This window comes from Lagopus muta, chromosome 15 (assembly GCF_023343835.1).
Source record: "Lagopus muta isolate bLagMut1 chromosome 15, bLagMut1 primary, whole genome shotgun sequence".
NCBI lineage: Eukaryota > Metazoa > Chordata > Aves > Galliformes > Phasianidae > Lagopus > Lagopus muta.
In genome coordinates, this window is record NC_064447.1 from 461,016 (window position 1) to 482,636 (window position 21,621).

Sequence of the window (21,621 nt, forward strand, 5' to 3'; positions counted from 1 at the left end):
CCTGCTTTCAGTGAAGTTGCTGAAGATAAAATAATATCCAGGCCCAGCAAAGGCAGGACTCTAGCTGTCCTTTTTCTGACCTAGATGCATCTTCTGCACTTTATGGTGACAGATAAATGTTTTACAGTGTGCAAAGTGCTAAATGCTGGCTACTGATGCTTCGGTCTCACTAGAGGGCAGCACGATGTTAGCATGCTGTAAGGTTTCTTCTGGGTGATTTCAGTGTATGTTAATCAACACTTTGTGTGTTACAGTTTGTTAAAAATGCTTACTGGGTTTTTTTTGTTTGCTTGTTTTAACCAGGTAAACTAGTGTATGAAAGAATTCTGTCAATGTGCATGGACAATCGTGTCTCTTCATCAGGTAGCTTTGTTTTTTTCTTCCTAATGTCCTGTGAAATAAATCATATCGAAACCGATTTGAGAAGAGTTAACCTGGACCCCTGCCTTTATCTCTTGCAAAAACAGTTCTGCTTTGGATCTAGTAAATTTTAGTTTTAAATAAAGTAAAGCGTCCATTGCTTGTAGTGTCCACCATTCATAGTGTTTTTGCAAGTTTACCTTTTAGATGTGAAGAACATATCTGAAGTGTAATAAAATGTGCTTGTGGTTTTGTTCTTGCTAAACGTAAACTGGGTCTTCCTGAGATTTGAGTTCACAAAGAATCATTTCTAAGCACAGAGAGAGTTAAATATGAATTGCCGAATTACATGAGGGAAGATTTTTATTTTTTTTTTCTTTTCTGTTAGCATGTGCTGTCATCTTAAATTACTGCTTTTTAATAGTTTAATTTGTATAACTTGAACAGACAAAGCTGAGAGGCTCAGTTTTCAGTAAATAGATGTTTTTGTTAATAGTTCTGCTCTCGTTAAGGAAGAATTTTGGAAGAAGGAGCAGGCTGGAGTTTGCTTTACTAAACTAGTGTGGTCTTTTGAGTTGGGCCCTTCTCATTTTTCTTTTTTCAGTTGAAGTTTCAACATGGGTGTAAAAGTGTATATTTAGCAGTTATGATACAGTGCATTTAGTATGTGTACATGAGATACAAAACATTTTTCTTATGTAGTGGATACTGCAGTGGTAACATTGGGTTGCAGGCATAAGTTTTGAGGCAGCAGCCTGAAAACAGCTGATACTTAATAAACTTGCATAAAGTACTTAAAATACATTTGCTTGTTGCAGAAGTGAGAAACTGTTCTTATAAACATTAACGAAAGCAGACAGTTCCTGTATCACAGCCCAATTCCTGAGCACAATAACCTCCTTTTGGAGGGGTGATCTCATGCTGCAGTGATGCTGGGAGAACTGCAGGTGGGAGATCCTAGAGCAGCTCTAAAAGCATGGAGAGAAGGAAGATCTTCCTTCTTGTCATGCATGCCTTTCTGAACCCCAGAAGCTTTCAGGCCCAGCCTCTCTAGCCTCCGCATTGGTCGAGAACTGCTTTGGTCTAAGCTCAGGAAGAACTGCTTGCTATACGAAACCTGCGTCTATCTTGTGGCTTCTCTAGCCTAGGAAATGGGATACTTCCACGTGGAACAGGACCTTCTCTCTTTCTGAGGGCATGGATAAGACAGCACTGGTGTTCTAAAAATGTTACACAAGGAGTTCATGAGCAGATATTTGCTGCAGTCGCTGCTTGTTTAGCCTTATTCTGTGAGGACTTATCCTTCCCGACCGTCTGGGATCTGTGGGATCCCAGAAGCCTGTTTTGTCTTCTGATTCAAGTAACTTAGAGAAGGAAGAGGCATGCAATTGTGTGCCCAGCTGACCAGTGCACTATCCCCATAACCCATCTGTTCCACTCTAGGGTGACAGCTTTTTCCTGCTGGCAGCTGGTATATACACAGCCCCAGAGCTCGTGAAAAGACTGCACTGCAGTGTTGGGTGTTTAGCATGCAAGAACATGTGTTGTGTTAGTGTCTAGTATTTCCTGCTCCTCCTTCCAAGATCATTCTTAAAGTCTAATTTTTTAAAATAATCTTTAAGAGTGAAGAATTTGAGTGCTAGAACATAATTTACCAGCTATGTATATATGCATGCTGTAGATAAAAGCAGAGTAAGAAGTAATGGTTATGGGGAAGCAGGGGTTAGATTTTCTCAGACGCTAGAGCTAAGATTAGTTTTGAGAGCTTGACTTCAGCTTGGACTGAAATGTTACATAACACAAGTTGGAAGCTCTAGTTGCCTTTTCTAGCTGCACATCTACTCAGTTCTTACTACTGTAAGAAATAGTGGAGAATCAAACATAACAGTTTATTATGTTGTGCCTAATTTCTTGTTGAAAAAATACAATTTTAAATCTAGAATGAAAAGCAACTTGCTTCCAGGAAGAATGTAAATATTTCTGACTTGTTGTTTCTTTTCCCCAGATAATTTTTCTCCAGAGACTGTTAATGATACTGCTAAAGAGACTTGCTTAAACTGGTTTTTCAAGATTGCTTCAATCAGGGAACTCATTCCTAGATTGTATCCTTGTCAAAAGAGGCTGTCAGAACACATCCGCATGTTTTTCAGCAGACTTTTCCAAACATGAACGTATTTACTGCAATAAAACCCGCAGTAATCTGTGTTTATACTGACTTTGTTTTGTTTGTTTTGAGCTGCATGTCTTAAATTTTAAGCCATACCTGATACTCAACTGAAAGCTGAATTGGCTGTGAATAGCATGGCAGAGCTCGGGAATAAATGAAAATCTTACAGACAAATTGTAAAGAACAATAAAGCATAGTGAAGTTAATTGCAAAACATCTTGAAGTGTGTTTTGTATATAATGTTGAAGTTTATTTTTAAATGGCTTATACATTAGTTTTGTTCCTTAACTTGGCTTCTTTTCAGTTACGTGGAAGCAGCAATACTGAAGTGCAATAAATTCCTATCTAAAACGTAAGAGTGAAGTAAGAGTAAATGCTAAGTGTGGGAAGGATGGGGATGGTTGGGCTTATAAACTACTTTATGGGGCTAAGTGTGCTCATTCCATCTTTAGTAGTGGATAGGGTGTTAATAAGTCTTTGAAGAAGCAGTGCTGAGTTTTTGATGTTTGTGGTGAGAATGCCATGGAATAAATGCAGGGTGGACTGTGGTACAAATTGGAACGCAGCAATGCTTGTGACTTTGAAATATATCTATAATTGTGACATTCAGGAGGTTACAAATAAAAAAAATCCCATCACAAAGCAGTGACTTCACATGGTGGAGAGGGAAGACAGATTGTCAGTACTAGGAAAGAGGCAAAAAGGAGAAAAACTGAAAGGAAAATATTGATGTCAGCTTAATAGAAACAGAGTTGGAAGAACAAATTAGGAGCAACAAGAGTCTTGGTTAAAGTTTCAGGTGTTGCCAGACAGTGTGAGTTGCTGAGCTGAAAATGTTCTTTCACATGTCATTGTCCTTTTCAGTTGAATTTTGAAATGAGTGATTAGCCAAATTGCTACTACAGAGACAGCTTCATTACCAATGTAAGGCACTTCTTGTGCTGGAATCGATGGGCCTCATCTCCTGGCACTGGTACAGCTCTGTCAAAAAGAACCTGTGGGAAAATGAGACATTCAAGGAGTTTTGGCAGTACTTGAGTTGCTTTTTTTTCCACACTGAGTTACAGTACTGCTAGAGCTCTGCTGTTTCTCCAAAGCAGAGAAGTTTTCTGCTTACACTTGTCTTTCTACAATCCAAGTATACAAACCTTGGTGTTTGAACTGCTCCTAATGGCAAATGCTGCAGTTCAAATAGAGAGTATATGTTATAAATGTTAAATTTGCTTCTGAAATAACATGTTAATAGGAACTCCTACCAACGGTGAACGTGTAAATTGTGCTTGTTTGTCAGTCTACAAGGCTGTTTCTTGGGTTATCAGCAGGTGGTATAATTCTTTAACTTTAAAGATTTTTTTAACTTTAAGTCTTTTCATTCCTGAAAAATCTAACAGGGGGATTTCGGAGTGTCTCCCACGATTAACGTCTGTGATTAGAGGAATTGGAGATCCACTGGTTGCAGTCTATGCCAGAGCATACCTTTGCAGGGTAGGCTACCAGATAGCTCTTCTGTGTCGGAAACTTAATACAGCTAGCTCTGCCACTAATGAGGTGGGGGAGGAATTAACTGCCGTTTTCATCTGATATGGTCAGCAGCTTGTCTTTTCCTTCAAACAAATTAAAAAAAAAAAAAATCTCTTACGCTGTTTCCTTTTTTTTTTTTTTTTTTTTCATTTTATTTGTATTGAAAATTGGTGTAAATAGCTTAGTTCCCTTTGCAGGTTCCAGCCTCACTATAGGACTTGTATAACTGTAACTTTCTATTACTCATCAGTATTATTCCTGTGTCTATTAATATTTTCGTCTGGGATCCTTCCTTCATTCCATCCTCAGAAATTTTTGTGCGTGTTTTTAAGCAATTTCTAAACTTTTGGCTGGCTTTTAAAAATGATTTTTGCTGTAGCCTTTCTGTCTATAACAAATACAGGCTGCTGTACTGCAGGTACTGGGTAGACACTGATTTCCTTACCACTTGTAGTCCTGTGTGGATCTGATGTATGCGAACCATGTTTGAACTCAGTGTAACTGCCTTGAGTAATTGTCAGTGAACACAATTATATTAGCAAGTTTTGATGGGTGCAGCTAAGTGTATTCCTCTGGGAAATACATTTTTTGTTTTACAGTTGAAGGAGGAGCATAGGTGATAGATATAAATGAAGTCCTTCTCTTTTACTACAGGTTGGGATGGAAGTGGCACCACAGCTCAAAGAAAGCCTCAACAAAAATTTCTTTGACTTTCTTCTAACATTTAAACAAGTGAGTAAATAGTATTTTTTTATTTGCCAAATCACATAAGTATGTTGTAGTTTGCTTAAGAACTATATAAATACTTTTTGAGAACATTTCAAGTTCTTAAATCTAGATTTAGGATTGTTCCTGTTTCCAGATGTAGTATAGGAAATGTTACATGCACACTAGTAAGTTTTAACTACTCTATTTAGTATATTTCTATGTTTTTTTGAATAATCTTGTTGGTTTTTTTTTTTCCCAGTGTGCAAAGAATGTCTGTGAATTTTTATCACAGAATCGTTAATGTTGGGAAAGACCTCTAAGATCATCAACAGTCAACCTAACCTACCGAGTCCATCACTAAACCATGTGCCATAGTACTTTGCTCACATGTCACTCCCTTAAATACCTCAGAGGATGGGGACTTCCTAGGGCAGCCTGTTCCAATGCTTGCCCACCCTTGGTGAAGAAGTTCTTCTATTATCCAGTCTAAATTCTTGTTAGGAGACTCTTCCTGGTATCCAATTGTATGCTCTTGTTTCTCAGTTCCTAGTTAACGAACAAAGTTTGTCACTGTTTCAGTTAAGTACTTTTTCACTGTGGTGCGTGTTTGTGTTCTATTTCGACAGATTCATGGGGATACGGTTCAGAATCAACTGGTAGTACAATGTGTAGAAATTCCTTTGTATTTAACGCTCTACTCTCCTGCTATAGACTGGATTTTACAGTGTATTGCATACCATGCTCCTGAGGTAAGTGTGGTAATGCTCTGTACCAATGGAGATGTTGAAATGGAAAGTTAACTTGCTGAAGAACTGATAGGCCTACACCTATGTTTTTCCCCACTGTTTAACTGTGCAGTGCTGAGAGTAAAGCAATGCTTTGTAAACCTTAGGAGTGCTGAAAGCATCTCATGTAGTAACACTGTGTATTTTCTTGTTTGAAATTCTTGGAGAAGGTGCTCAGCACAAAGTATAAGTATTAAATATGAAACTGAAGCTTTGGCAGCATAAATGCTTTCTCTTATAAATTGTAAAAATTTATGGCAAAGCACATTGGATTATAAATGATAAAGCTAAAATATCAACAGCAACTTCAGCTTGGCTGCTCAATGTTTTATTGTCTAATACAGTGATTAGGTCTGAGATCTTGCTTTTGGAATGTTAAAATATAATTTGTTAGAATTACAAAAAACATTAAAAGCAGCTCCCCTTTTCTGTGTTTTGTGTTAATTGGCTGTATGTGTAACTGCTGATTAAGTTCTGCTCTCATCTAGTACAAATCATGCTAAGAGACATCATGTGGAAGGGTTTTCAAAATACAAACCTAAAGCAAATATGGACATTTGAAAGCACTGCTAACTAATCTTTTTAAAAAGAGGTACATTCAGGACAATGAAAGTCACAGAATTATTAAGTTGGAAAAGACCTGTAAGATTGTCTAGTCCAACTGTCAGCCCATCATTGCCATGCCCAGTAACTATGTCCCCAAGTGCAGCATCTGCATGCTTCTTGCATGTCTCCAGGGATGGTCACTCCACTGCTTCCCTGGGCAACTTTTTCCAATACTTGACCAAATCCTTCAGAGGAGAAATGTTTCCTAATATCCTGCTTGGCCTCAAGTTGCACCAGGGGGTGCCCATTACATCTTGTTCTATTGCAGTTATCTGGGAGAAGAGTCTGACCCCCATCTCACTGCAGCTTCCTTTCAGGTAGTTGTCCACAGTGATAAGGTCTCCCCTGAGCCTTCTTCAAACTGAATGATCCTAGCTCCCTCAGCTGTTCCTCATAATACTTGTGCTTCAGACCCTTTGCCAGCTTTGTTGCCCTTGTTTGGATGAGCTTCAGTGCCTTGGTCAGAATCACTGAATTGTAGATGTTAGAAGGGATTTCTGGAGGTTATCTAGTCCAACCCCATGCTGGAGTAGGTTCCCTAGAGCAGGTTACTAAGGAAAATGTTCAGGTGGATTTTGAATGTCCTCAGAGAAACAAATTTCACAGCCTCTCAGGGCAGCCTGTTCTAGTGCTGTCATTTTCCAAGTAAAGAAATTCTTTCTCATGCTCATATGGAACTTCCCATATTGCAGTTTGTGCCCACTACCCCTGTACTGGCACTAGACACCACTGAAACGAGGCTAACCACATCCGCTGGATTCCACTTGGTTTTTATTTCACAGGTGTAGGACTCTGCATTTACTCTTTGAACCTTAGGAGGTTCTCTCTTCCCAGCTCTCCAGCCTGCCCAGGTCAATGTGCTATAGTGAGAGGCCCAAAACTGAATACAGTGCTTGACATGTGGCCTCAACAGGGCCAACTGCAGGGGAACAATCTCTTCCCTGTGCTGTTTCTAATGTTTTCTGTTGGTGACTTGTGTGTGCTGTTGGCTCATGTTCAGCCAGCTGCTGACCAGCACGCTCAGATCCTTTTCTGTCACACAGTTTTCCTGCCATGCTGCCCCAGGCATCACAAAGCATTGTTGTGAATGATATTTTGAAGTAATTGCTTTCTGAAGATATAAAAGTTATGCAACTGAGGGGAGAAAAATGAATATAATCCAAGGGCATTGAATATTTAAATCTCTTACCATTTTTTTTAATGAAACTTAAAAAAAAAAAAAAAAAAGTCAATTTGTACATGAGCATACAAGCTAGTATAAAGAGCCTGAATTTGGCTTCCATAAAATAGCGTTTTTGATTATAATATTGCTGTACCCATTGTGTTTTTTACGTTGTACTACATTGCTGTTTCCTTGTGCTGTAAATACAGGATAAGATGGGATTATTGGAATGCGTTGGGGAGGTAATTAAAGCAGTTCTTAGTAGATTTTAGTACAGTAAAAAAAAAAAAAGCTGAATTTATTTACAGAATCTTACTAATTTTAGTGAGTAATTCTTACAGGTTCTGCTTACTGAGATGATGGAGAGGTGCAAAAAACTGGGAAACAAGTAAGTATCGTGCAGTCCAGAAGGCATGAGTCTGTAATGAGTACCCCAAGTGCCTGTAGTAAAATTCTCCATCTCCATTTTGCAACCACTATTTGGATGCATTGTATGGCTTTTGTTACTCATGTAAATGACTGATTATAATTGTTAACATCTTTTTTCCAGAGACGAATTCTGCCAGGCTGTATATTAGTTGTAAAGCAAAAGTTTAATTGATTAATTTGGTTGCTGCATTGTGTCCCCTAAGGCAAAGTTTAAGAAGCATCAGCCCTGTCTGATCCCTGGTTGTGCTTCATTTTTCTCTGCTTTCCTTCCCTTCCTTACCTGTGCCCTCCTAGCTACAGTTAGCTTATACGTGTGTTTTCCAAGGAAAGTTGTAAAGCAGCCAGTGTCTTTGGAAGAATATTTAGGTGACTGCTTTTTTTTCAAAACTAAAATTAGTATCCCAAATGTCACCTTGATGTCTGTGTGCAGACTAATCATGTTAAGTGAATAATTCAGGAAGATGGTCTGAAAGTTTTGGATGTGGTTTCTTTCTGAGCTTTGTGAATGTGATTTAGCCTGCTCATGAGTTAATCTCAGCTCATTTTACTGCTGAGCTCTGTGAAAGTTTTCAATTACATTGGCTTTTGATGTGCCTTACACTATTTAATTCTGCGTGGTTGAGGAGCTAAAATATGTTAATCACTTAAAGAGGAGAAACTTCTGCATTAGCATACTGTGACTGACCTAAGGAGTAGGAGAAGAACATGATTTTTAAAAAATGATGTTAAGATTGTTTAATCTGTATTAATTGTTTTATGTGAGTGCTGTGGAACTTATTTTTAAAATGCTTTTTAGCATCCCATTGTAAAGATGGGTTAGGTACCTCATCGTTCTTTTTATTTATTTTGAAATTGAATTATCCAGTTTAGATTGCCTAAAAACTGGTAAATTTCTTTTTAAGTGGAGTCACATAGCTTTGTCTTCTCATGGGTGTCACAGTGTCACAAGCAAGTCACACCAGTTCATAAATCTTCGAGTAATCTCAGTATATTTCATAATCATGTTGCGGCAGTCTAAGTGAAAAACGTCGGCCTGCTTCTCTGCATTGCAAAGCACGTATCTGGTGAACTGGAAGTACTTGTCTAATGAAAAAATGCAAATTCCAGTTAAATTGCAGTGGGACCACTAATGCTCAGTCAGGAACAGGGGATGCTGGGCTATTTTAAGCATGTTATCAAGGTTAATTGACTTGTATTCAGACTGCCCACTTTGGAGTGGTAAGGACACAGTATTGCTTGGATTGTGCAGCAGCTTTGGTGCTAACTTGTGGTTGAGTTTGCCCAAAGGAATTGCCTTTTGAGTAATACTGGATTTTGTTTCTTATATTTGCATAATAATATCAGTAAGGTGGATTTTGAAGTAATGAGTTGACTCCCCCACAGCAGCTTTGGCTCAGTAGTAATACAAACTTGGATCAAAGCAGTTGATTGTAAGTGTCTAAACATGTCATTGGCAATTGCATTATAATGAGCGGATGTTCTGTTATTGTTTTACAATCCTAACAGTGCAGCTACTAGAAATCTGATTTTCTTATGCACGTATGTATCTTCTTAATTTAGTGAGAAAAAACTTGGATAGAGCTTTGTCCTTCCAAAGTATACTGCTGTTCTGTAATTAAAAAGAAGTGTGTTTCTAAATACTATTTACTTGATATTTTTTTCCTGGCAAGTTTTTGGTCAAAATGATGGTTTCAAAAATAAACAATGCAGACCAAGTATTCTACAGGCTACTTTTTCTTTGTCTGGTAGCTTAAAATTAGTCCTTAAGAATAAAAGTTAATTTTCTAAGGCTTTTTTGCTCACCCCTAGCTTTTTCAAAATTTAGAAAAGATGCTGGATTGGTTTTAGTTGTCAATTTATATTAATATAACTTCTTTAATTAATAAGAACTTCTAGTTGCTGTTGAACTGTATTGATTTATCTTATGTTCATTGTAGTGCTCTGCTATTAAATTCAGTAATGTCAGCCTTCAGAGCAGAGTTTATTGCTGCAAGGTCTATGGACTTCATTGGCATGATTAAAGAGTGTGATGAATCTGGATTCCCAAAGGTAACATTTGGATGTAATATAACACTTCCTTTGTTGCTGTCTGGCTGAGTTATTTATGCTCTACTTGCATCTTTTCTTCTGCTTTCTATCCATACTCTGTTTATACTAGTTGCCTCCACGAGTTGCACATTACTGAAATAAAAGGAGATCTAAACAATCTTTCTACGTGTTCTAGAAGAGTGTTGGACAAACAGATCTTCATCTTTTAATTTAAATTTCTCATTACTTTTAGCATCTTCTCTTTCGCTCCTTGGGGTTAAACCTGGCATTGGCTGATCCTCCTGAAAATGATCACCTTCAAATATTGAATGAAGCCTGGAAGGTTATAACGAAGCTGAAGAACCCACAGGTGAGTTATTGACAGTGCAGTTCCATGTTGATCCTTGGTTCAGGGCAAAATGGCAGCTGTTGTTCAGCAGGCTGTATGTTTTGCATGGCATGGTTTACTTTTCCTAGATTCCTACTGTTGCCAAAAGTACAATCCCTGATAGTATTTTAATATAATCCCTCGGGCCTCTTCTTGCCTACATAAGTAGTGCAGTTTTGAAGTATGTCATTATCTCCAGATCTTTAGGTCTGCGTAAGTCACACCTCTGCAGTTGTTATTTTGATTTTTTCATGCATGTTTCTCTTAACCTCCTGTAAATACTGGTAATCATTGGACACGTGTATTTCTAGGATTACATCAACTGTGCTGAAGTGTGGGTGGAGTATACATGCAGACACTTCACGGTATGTGCTAATTTATTTCCTTTGAAGGTCTTCTCGTTCAGTGCCCATATCAGCTGTTCAATATTAGAAATAGAAAAGCCATGCGAGTTTAATATTTAAAATTCTTTAGTGTATGAAAAATGTATTTCCTTTCATGAAAGATGAATAGTGACAAAAGATATGGCACAAAGGAGTCCTCCACCACCATCACCCCTAACCCTGTGTGATATTTCTTACTTTTTATTGCACTGATTTAAATGAGGATTTACTGGAATACAGGCTAAAGTTCTTTGCTTACCTAGAGCTGTGTAGAAGGCTGATGCTTAGGCAAATGGAAATAAATTATCCAAATGGTTTTCAGTCATTTGATTTCTATTCTGGTTTCATTACTTTCTTATGTAACCTCTTTTTTTCACTATACAGAAGCGAGAAGTCAATACAGTTTTGGCAGATGTTATCAAACACATGACTCCTGATAGAGCATTTGAAGATGCTTACCCACAGGTAAAAACTTTTTTTTTTTTTTTTACAAATCTGCAAAATCTGTGGATTTTCTTAGATTGAACTGGTTCTTAAACATTGTTGATGTCTCCTACAACAAAACAATTTTTTAAAGGCTGGTTGTAATTTTGGAATCATTTTGGAACAACATAATGCTGTGGTTTGGTCCATCTTTCAGTCCAGAAAATAAAGCTAAAACAGAGATTAGTGTATTTAGTGTAAGTAGCAATAATGAACTCCCAAGTCAACAGTAGTATTCTAGTGAGACATGGAACATTGTGTAAACAGAAGTGAACATAAGTAATAATAAATCTATGTCTAGTTAAAATTGCAAGAGCTTCAGTGGGTTTTAGCATCCAGTTCTTGAGACTGTATGTCAGGTGAGATGTAAATTAGTTGGAGTGGTTCTAGAAAGGTTTTGTGATTACGTCCAAGTAATAGTAGAAAAAGTGCATACAAGAGAAAATCTAACAACATGTACTTTTTGTTTTAGTCTAGTGAGCAGGAGATCATAAATCAGAAAAGTCTGCCTTAGAAAGTAAAGAACAAACAAATAAAGCCTGGGTAGACTGGTTATCCGCTCTTCATGTGAGTTCTGAAGAGCATGTTGGAAAAACATCTGCTAGGAATAGCGCAGCGGTATTTGATCCTGCTTAGCAGAAAAGAAATTGCATGAATGAACATTGAAGAGGCTTCCAACCCAGTTTTCTCTGAGTGACCAGAGAATGCTCTCTGTTGTGGATACTCTTAATTTACATTACAATCATTTTCCTTTTTTTTTTTTTTTTTTTTTTTTTTTTTAAAGTTGCAGTCAATTATTCAGAAAGTTATTACCTACATCAATGATTTCTCTCTGCTTTTTTCAGTGGTAAGTAGTATCATGTTTCCTAATTTTTTTAGGAGAAACTGTTGCACGGTTTCCGTGAGACAGTTTAGCCAAGTTGCATGTTTAGATTGTTTGGAAATTCACATTGTGAGAAGACTTTTTATCAAGTAAGTGCAGAAACATCTTGGGAGTTGTCTACTGCTTACTACTTAAATAGTCATTATTCTAACTGCACTTTCCTGTACTTTTTCTTGCTTATGCACTTAAATTCTGTAAATTTTGTTGTTACAGTATAGGAGACAATCAGTGAAAAAGAAAATATCACTTATTTGCATCTCTGGGTGTAAGTGCTGATAGCTAGCTGTTCCTGTGTTATCCTTTAACATGTTCTATCATAGAATTTAAGTTTGACATCAAATCACAAAGAAAATTAGAGAAGTCAGAGTCTGGGTTAGAGGTGGAAAAAGGAAAGGCAGCAGATGTCAAATTAGTGAAACCAGCTCTCCAGAGTAAAATTCAAGACTGAGTCTATGGCTTTGGAGTCAAGTCTTGTTCATAGGTTGCTCAAGTACATCTGACAGGTTTACGCTCACTGTATTTTTGAGATGATGCAGAAACAAAATTTACCTTATTTTAATTGTTCATGTATTTGTACTTTCAGGAGAAATTCTTGCCATTTCTGGATATGTTCCAGAAGGAGAGTGTGAGAGTGGAGGTTTGCAAGTGCATCATGGAATCTTTTATTAAGTAAGTGGAGAATATTCAGATCAAATGCACTCTGGAGAATCTGGGCAACGTTCTGTAGGATTATTAGGGAAGATGGATTGAGCCACTGTTTAGTCCACTTATCTTGTGAAGATAAATCTAGGCTGTGGGGGGAGTTGGGGAATTGTCAGTTTTGTTAATCTATTGATTGACTGCTTAACTGTTCACAATGAAAGCTGAAATTGAAGTATTCACATTGATGCTACTTACCGTTGATCAACAGATGACTTGTTCCATGAGCATTGTTTCAACTGATGTTGCTTTAATTAGTTTATGAAAGGTTTTATTCCATCTGACATCATCGTATAGAACTGTTACTTTGGTGTAAAAGAGAAGAGAGTTCCTTCTTACAAGCTCCATTATATATTAAAAAAAGGTATTTTTGCAGCTGAAAATGCATTTGTAAGATGAGGTTTCATGCTCAGTTATTATAGAAGTCAGGTGGTTCTTTTCAGTTAATAGATTCTTGGAAACGCCTTTTTCTTGATCACCTTTTTGCTTTAGATTACAGTATTGCAAGCAGATGCTAAATGATGATAATCCACTGAGAGAAACTGGAACAAGTTTCTGTTTTTTCATAGAAGAGCATCTTAGCACATTCAAAATAGTGGGGTTTTTTGTTTGGGTTTTTTTTTTACTCTTTTGTAACTCTTGTACATTCTTACATGTACAAGAGTTGTACATGTACAACTGTACACTCTTGTACAGTCTTACAGCCCTGGTAGTAGGAATTACTCATTAAATATATGTTGCTCTATTCACTGTTTAGCATCTTGACAATGCAGGATTTTTCATTGTGTTTTCTAAAACACTTTATAGGCATCAGCAGGAATCTACAAAGGACCCTGTTATACTCAATGCTCTTCTGCATATCTGCAAGACGATGCATGACTCTGTGAAGTAAGATTAACTTTACTCCTACTAATAACTGCTTACACAAACTTTGGCTTCTTGGTGTACAATCTTGCTCATCTGAGAGTGTTTTATGATGGATTAAGGCGTGAATCCAGTTAGTGGTGAGGGAAGAGCTGTACAATGAAGTGGTAGCACATGCTATTCTTTAATTAGTGCTTTATGTACCTGTAGAGAGAGAGAGAAACAGAATTTTGAAAGGAAAGCAGCAGCAATTTTGTAGGTTTGTCTAAGGAAGGCACTTAAAATACAATTAAAGATACTTTTGCCAATTAAACTAATGTCAGCTTTGAGTTATAGTGAATAATAAACTATTTATGAGCTTTCAATGAATACGTGGTCATTAAAACACAGATTGCCATCCTCAATTTATCCTTTTATTTTGGCCACTTTCAGTCATAACCAAAGGTTGTGAAATCTTCAAAAGGACTCCTGGAAGATCCCTAGGAATATCAGCAAAGCATCATATTTCTAATTATTTTGAAGTAACTCTGACTTTTTTTTTCCCACATCCTGGTTCAGGAAAGTCCCAAGCCACTTGTAAGGGCTCACTGGCACAGTAACAGTTGTTGGAGGATGACAGCCTCCAGACTGGTAGCAGTTTGATTTGGTATTGAACTGGAAACCTATAATTGACCTGGCGATCCCATTACAACTCTTGTGATCCTCTCAGAGTTGTCTCTTTTGATTGGCAAAGCCCTAATAAAGAAAATCTCATCATGATTATCTTCTGCTTTTACAGAATTTGTATAATAAAACTACTGTCCTATTCCCATCTGGTGTGTGAGCTATTGGTGAATGGTAATTAATAACTAAAGGTCAAAGTTGGAGCTGAGTACATAATACAGGGATTAAATTGTAGTTAATTGTTATTTAACTGTTCATCTGTTTTCAGTAAAACAGATTTGACTTAGTGGATTTTCACATGATGTGAATTTATTTCAAATCTTATTTGAAATAAAATTGATATCAATGACAATCTTGAAAACAAAATTTTTACATATCAGTCTAGTTCTTACAGTGCTGCCTTTCTGTTTTAGTAACAAGATGTTAATGACAATTTTTAAATAGTGTAATCGGATTTTTCAAAAAAAAAGACAAGGTAGTGTTGTCTCTTAAATAAATACATTATAAATAAATACATTATTATACACTATTCAGTGTGTATTTGAAAAGTTTTCCCCCATAAATAGGATGATTTTTCTTCTAAAAAATAGGTTTACTTAATACTTTTCTATAATCAATTCCCTTTTAAGTTCTCAGGTTGTAACACAAGACTTAAGCCATTTTCTTACTTGCTCCAGTTAAGAACATTGAGCTTTGTCTTCATACTAAATCTAAGGTTCTGTAAAATGTAAAGAGACTCTTAGCAATTTTTATATTTCTACAAAATTTGGATTTTCGTGCATCGTTGTCTTCATGACATTCATATTATTTCCTTTGTTTTATAACTGAAATTATTAGGTTAGTGGTCTTAGCATGCAATAAATATTTTATATAGGCATAAAGTTAGCGTGTAACATTTGAACTCCTACAGATAAAAAAAAGTTGTTAAGCAATATTCAAGAATTTGCAATGTAAATCTTCTGTTACAGTGCTCTGACGCTTGAGGATGAGAAAAGGTTGTTAGCAGCTTTGATAAATGGATTCATAAAAATGGTGAGTGGCAGTTGTGTGCAACTGTTGGGGTGTACCTGATAGCTGGGATTTTCATGAGAAACAGGTGCCTATGCACCAGAATTAGAGATGGTACATGACTTATTTAAGGCTGCTGAAAACCTGAACCAGTGTATTTTATTGAGTATGCAAGTGTTGAAAGAAATAATGCAGTGTTGAAGCTGGCGTGGTGTGGTATGGTTAAACTGTACACGTGTATTTAATCATATTTTTCTGCTTGCGTAAAACATATTGAGTATTTATAAGTTTAATAGTAATTAACCTTTTATACTGCAGCTTTAGAGAGATGATCACAGAAATCACTTCTATGCAAATGAAATTCCCCTTCCCATAATAAAATGATCCCATTTTATTGATTCCCCCAAATGGGATCATTTTATTATTAGGAATAAGATAACTTCTATCATTAGTAGCCCCACAAAAACTCCAGTTGTTGTCATTAAATTAATTTTTAGTCCCTCTCTCCCTTTTAGCCAATAGATTTAAGTTGGATCTTGTCCCCTGTATTTGTGACGTGGGTTTTTTCATTTGTTTGTTTGTTTACAGAGGTGTTTTAAGTTCTTCTCTTGGTATTCTCTACACAGGTGCCTGCAGTGCTTGGCTTTTCTTTCACATAGTCATAACTGGCAGGCTTTGTCTCTGCTTGTCCTCGTTCTTCCTTTTAATTCTACAAATGTATCTCTGGGTTGTTATTTACTCTCTTCAGCTTTAATTTTAAGGCTCTGTAATGTGGTGGTTAAAGTATTTGTATTAAGGTTTTCATGCAGAGTAATATACAAGGGCTGCTTCAAAAGTATTGGCTCCTATTTCATTGTGTTGGCCCACAATGTCAGAGGTGAATGTTGGTGGGATGGCAGCAGAGGTTGAACGTTCCTGCCTACACCCCATTACATTTGATTGCTGTGTGACAGACAGCAGCAGAGGGACAGTCTGACAGAGCTGCATCTGATGTGAGAGTGCGTATGGAGCAAAGATGTGTTACTGAATTCCTCCATGCAGTAAAAATGGCACCCACTGACATTCGTGGACACTTGTGAACGTTGATGGAGAGCAAGCAGTGGGTGTTGGAGCAATGAGGAGTGCGTTTCAGCAGTGGTGACAGCAGTTCACCTCCGCTGGTGCAGGTTTGTACGAGTGTGACATGCAGCTCTTGTTCACTGCTAGTGAAAATGCAGAGCTAGTGGTGGTGACTGTCTTGGAAAAACAGTGTTTTGTAGCTGATAATTTGCTCTATCAAATGGTGTTAGTGTGTTCTTTGCATTTGCTGTAGTTTGCATTGGAATAAATAGGAAGCAATACTTTTGCAGCAACCTACATATAATTTCCCTTAGGAAGATTTCACACACTGAAGAATATTTGATGTGTATTTATAGATCTGGTTGGGAGAGGTAAAAAAAAAAAAAAAAAAAAAAAAAAAAAAAAAGTCCCAGAGTAGCAAATTACTAGTTCCAGTTTTTAAACTGAACATTAAGGTATTCAGTTTTCTTAAGGGTAGGGCAGAGTGAGCAGTTGCATAAACACAAGCAAGGCAGTTGGGTCTGCAGCATTAGAGGCAATCTTTTGTTTTCTTGTATGTTTCCTTTGATCTTTCATGTAATTTTCCTTCAATTCTCTAAAAACTTATTTTATGTGTGACTTGAGAAATAAGATATAATGCAGCCATGACTCTTAGGAAAAAAAAAATATATAGAATAGTTGTATCCATAAATATAGACTGCCTGGAGACTTTCTCTCGCTGTGCTTTTGATTGACAGCTCAGACACTCCAGCTGACAATGCTGGGTTTTAAAATCCAGAGGGTTAGAAGTAGAGCATTCTCAAGTAGGAATTGTTTTTGACTTATTTCCTGCCATTACTTTGTTGCTGCTATACCTAGTTAGAAAAATAACTTTTCCTGAGGGCCCACTACATAAATTGGAATTAGGAACCTGAGTACAGATGTATTCCTGGATTTGTGTTGTTTGTTTTTTAACCAAGCCTGTGTTTCCCAGTTCCATAGTATCGGGTGTTCTGCCAGTTTTGAAAGTACTTCTCATGAATCTAGGCAATCTTGTTTTCTTGAATAAATATTTGGTTTGCAAAATAGTGGAACGTACGCAAACAACAACAAAACATTCAGGTTTTTCTGAAGTTTAATTATTGGGAAACAGTTAAGTGCTTGTACAACAGTAAAATGTTTCTTTGTGTATGTGTCTGTTATAGGTTTCATTCGGTCGTGACTTTGAACAGCAACTGAGTTTCTATGTTGAAGCTAGGTCTATGTTTTGCAATCTGGAGCCTGTTCTAGTCCAGCTAATTCATGTAAGCAATAGTTTATCTACATTATCTTAATAGATGGGGATATATTTGCAATTCTCCCATTCCCTACCCAGATTATTGGTCACTATCAAAATGACTAACGACCTTACATCAGGTATTTTAGAAGCAGACTTTGATCTCTTCTTTCATTTTTATCATCCAGAACTCTCCAAACTTCTTGCTTGACTCTGAGGTCCTGGTGCACGATAGATATCATAGCAACAAAGAAAACTAGTTATACTGGGAGAGATTTCAAGGCCAAAGTACCATAAATGGTACTCTTATGTATTTGGAATTCGGGCTCTCTCTTATGTAATCCTCTGTATAGCAGTGGGTCTGATCTGCAGACATGGACAGAATCCTGCTGTAATTGGGAAGCTTAATTGCTTTTCAGTGATATGGCAGATGAGCATTTGCTGCAACCAATTCCTTTGTGTGATACACTACATCATATCTCCTTTTAAATCCTACTTTTTTGGTTATGTTTTTTAGTGAGTTGTATGTGATTTCTAGCTTAGAAAAGAGGTGATGCCACTGCATTAGCTGGGAAACAAGGGATAGTTTCAAGTCTTGAATTAATTGAAAACCCTACATTGGCAGACCTTCAGAATCATATTTACTTAAAGAATCAGTCATTAAAATTCTCCAAGTGGGGAGAGAGTAAAAACTAAATAATATAGTGAAGGCACACCATACCTGAATTCTTTTTGACAGTTTCTTTTCTCTAACAGCATGCAGTGAAGCATGCAGTTTGTTATTTGCAAATGACCTAAGAAAGCTGCATATTTCTTAATGTTTTGCTTTTTTTGTGTGCATGTAGTCTGTGAACCAACTAGCAATGGAGACAAGAAAGGTGATGAGAGGAAATCATTCTAGAAAGACTGCTGCATTTGTCAGGGTAGGTAAGAGTCTAATATGTTTTGAGCCTGTTTTCTAAGCAGTACTAATATCTGCTGCCACCAAAGCTTAGTGTTTGCAAAAGCAGTGTGTTATTTTTTAATTCTGTTTGTAATCTCATTATCTCTCGGTGCCATTGATCCTTAATCTCTAAAACCAAATGCTTATGTTTAAGAAAATGTAGATCCAAAGCATCCACTGACAGCTTTGTGTCAAGAAAGGACAACACTGTCTCTATCCCCAGAAGTGCTCATGTTCATTCTAGAAAGCTCAGCTTTTCATACTGTATTTGAAATAAAGCCTTTAATTTATGTGTAACTCAGTCACACAGAGAAAGGGAGACAGGAAAAATTAATACATTCAAATTTCCGTCTCATAGAGCCTTTCAGTGTTTAAAGGGGCCTTATAAGAAAGATGGAAAAAGACTTTTTACCAGAGCCTGTAATTGATGGGATAACGGGTAATGGTTTTAAAGTAAAAAAGGGTAAATTTAGATTAGAGGTAAGAAAGAAAATCTTTACTGTGAATGTTGAGGCGCTGGCATGGGTTGTCCGGAGAAGCTGTGGATGCTCCACCCTTGGAAGTCTCCACATTCAATTTGGGAGGAACTTTGAGTGACCTGATCTCTGCTTCAGAAGAATGTTGGAGCTAGACGATCCTTAAAGGTCTTTTCCAACCCAAATCATTCTATGAAGACAGTGCTTGAATTTCAAATGAAGAGCTCCCTTTGGCTTTAGTGTTTCCAAGGGTAGCCGGAAGAGTTTTGAAACACTCACAAACTCTTCAGGTTCTTTTTGTTCCAGTCTTCTCACCTGAAACATAGCAACAGAGATCAGCTGCTGCTTTATGTGCTGTGAAGGAGTATGTTGTTATTAATGAATGAGTTTTCATTTATGGACTTGCACTTGGGGTCCTGGACAGAGAAGTAACTAAGGTGGCAGCTTGTGTATGGCTGGGAATCACTCATTCCATCTGGATGTTTGGGCTGCTCCAGTTGGTTTAAATCAGCAGCATGCCATGCTAGATCTCATTCCTCCCAGTCGTGCACAGCACATTGCTATAAGGAGTTTGATACGTGGCTTGCCCCTGAGCACCCTACATCTAATAAAAGCACAACATGCTAATGAAAAAAATCAGCTTGTAGCTCAAGACCAAAACCTGGTTACTTAAGAAGGGCTATCTGAGTTAGAGTCATAGATTGAATGAAGAGGTAATCTATGGTAATTACAATAATTAGTAACAAATATTGTTATAATTATTGAAATAATAATGAGAGATACAAAGTTGCTGATTTTGGACTTCACATAATACCTAATTCTTATTCAAAATCTTTCCTTAAACCTATTGACAGATTTGCATTCCTAATCACATATGAAATCAGAAATGATTGCTGTAACTCTTGAGTTAAGAATTTTCTTCAGGTTTTTTTTTTTTTTTTTTTTTTTTTTTTTTACTTTGCTTTAGGCTTGTGTTGCCTTCTGCTTCATTACAATTCCATCTCTGAGCAGCATCTTTACACGTCTTAATTTGTATCTGCACTCTGGACAGGTTGCTCTGGCAAATCAGTGCCTTTCACAAGGTAAGGGAGGAGTTTGTTTACTTAAAGGTTTTCCTATTTCAGAAGTATTTCTAGCTTTGAATAATAATTTCATTGAGATTATAAGTCATGCAAGTATATAGCAGACGTAATTACAAGACTGTTTTACACACAGTAACAATGGAAGCATGTCATATTGAAGCAACTTTTTAGTTCTGTCTCTAATCCCATGGGGTAAATAACTAAGACAACTGATCCTATTTACATACTTGTGGATGTGAGGTGGGCAAAAAAACATGAATGTTTTTCTGCATGATTGTCCAAGAACTCCAATCACAAATAGTGTGCTTTAACATAACTGCAAAAGAAGAAAGTAGTTAATCTGTTAGCAGCACAGAGGATGACACAGTCTAGGAAAAAGCTGGAAAAGATTTAAGACTTAAGCCAATGACACCAGGAACTTGACATATTTTTTTCTTAAATCTGAATTAGTAATTGAAATGGAGCCTGAGTACAGATTTTTCTTCCTGTTAGTTCAGTCTTAAGTAATTTGAAACACTGACAAAAAGTGATTTGTAGAAAAATCTGTAGCTACACCAGAAAGTGTATGTGAGCAATCCATCTATATCACCACTTAATTGTGATCTTGTTCACGTTCATGCTGCAAAGGAAGACAGTTACCTATTTTGAAAGTCTCCTAATTTTAACTGTCTGCAGTATCTTTTCTTTTTGAAATGCTGTCATTCTACTTTATTTTGCAGTTCTAATATTAACTCTGAATGTCAACTCTAAAATGGTGAATGCATTTTCATATACATATTTTCAGTATAAGCAGATTGTCCCAGTTATAACCAATGTGTGATGGCTCGCTTGGCAGTGAGCTTTGCTTGCCCTGCCTTACTGTACTACAGTGAGCTGGGTAAGATCGTGCTGGTCAGCCTCTTGGGAATATTTATGGCTACTGAAATGAAGGTCAATCATGCTTTCTTTTGAAGAAAAGCAGCATAGACCAAATGGGTGACTAAGATGTGGTTGCTTTGGGTTACAAAAGGCTCTTGTTTACCACAGGAATGTATCAACACAGTAAAATTGAAATTGTAGCTGGGTTTCTTGTTGTGTGTACTCTGCCACAGAAGTCATAGGTTATATCTTTGGAAAGGCTTTATCTACAGGAAGGGGAAAGCAATTCCAAGTGTGTTTAACTTGCCAGCAGTCAGACGATTGCAGAATATTGAAAAGGATAGATTTTCAAGTAAGGAGATGCATCAGAATTGGGTATGGGTTCTGCAGTAGAAACCTCTTTGATAGCCTTTTAATACCACTGTAGGGAATAAATGCATGTTTACAGGGAGACAGAGCTGGATTCATTACCCAGCCTGACTTCTGCCTTGTAGGAGGAATAAAAGGGAAATCTATCTTTTTATTTGCTTACTTGGGTTTCCTTTTCAGTTTGATGTTCTCTCTGCATTTACCAGTAAGTTCCAGCTGCACAAAAAAGCTGACTTAGGATGCTGATTAGGATTTTTTTAGTACAGGATGATGGTTGTATTTCTTTGTTTTGAATGTGATGCTGCCCATGGAGCAACGAAGAGGGATTTAGGGCAAAGCTGCCTGTTGTGCTCAAGAATGCTGTGCAAATAAAAGATTTGCAAAGTTGGTTGTTGTGAAAAATACTATTTTTGCAGTTTCTTTGTACATAACTGAGTTAACA

General features: G+C 37.0%; 1 protein-coding gene across 7 annotated transcripts in view; it reads left to right on the plus strand.

Annotated features, from left to right (window-relative positions):
• The window catches only part of VPS35L (VPS35 endosomal protein sorting factor like), a 53,422-nt gene that overhangs the window by 12,202 nt on the left and 19,599 nt on the right, over positions 1–21,621 (plus strand). For all 7 annotated transcript variants that reach the window (XM_048961702.1, XM_048961699.1, XM_048961700.1 and 4 more), the window contains exons 9-26: positions 304–363; positions 2,366–2,462; positions 2,832–2,879; positions 3,919–4,012; positions 4,703–4,780; positions 5,383–5,505; positions 7,651–7,697; positions 9,676–9,787; positions 10,020–10,136; positions 10,466–10,519; positions 10,922–11,002; positions 11,805–11,867; positions 12,487–12,572; positions 13,410–13,490; positions 15,098–15,161; positions 17,381–17,479; positions 18,297–18,374; positions 19,838–19,952. In XM_048961702.1, coding sequence (XP_048817659.1) covers positions 304–363; positions 2,366–2,462; positions 2,832–2,879; positions 3,919–4,012; positions 4,703–4,780; positions 5,383–5,505; positions 7,651–7,697; positions 9,676–9,787; positions 10,020–10,136; positions 10,466–10,519; positions 10,922–11,002; positions 11,805–11,867; positions 12,487–12,572; positions 13,410–13,490; positions 15,098–15,161; positions 17,381–17,479; positions 18,297–18,374; positions 19,838–19,952 — 1,497 coding nt within the window. The remainder of the gene's footprint in view (positions 1–303; positions 364–2,365; positions 2,463–2,831; positions 2,880–3,918; positions 4,013–4,702; positions 4,781–5,382; positions 5,506–7,650; positions 7,698–9,675; positions 9,788–10,019; positions 10,137–10,465; positions 10,520–10,921; positions 11,003–11,804; positions 11,868–12,486; positions 12,573–13,409; positions 13,491–15,097; positions 15,162–17,380; positions 17,480–18,296; positions 18,375–19,837; positions 19,953–21,621) is intronic.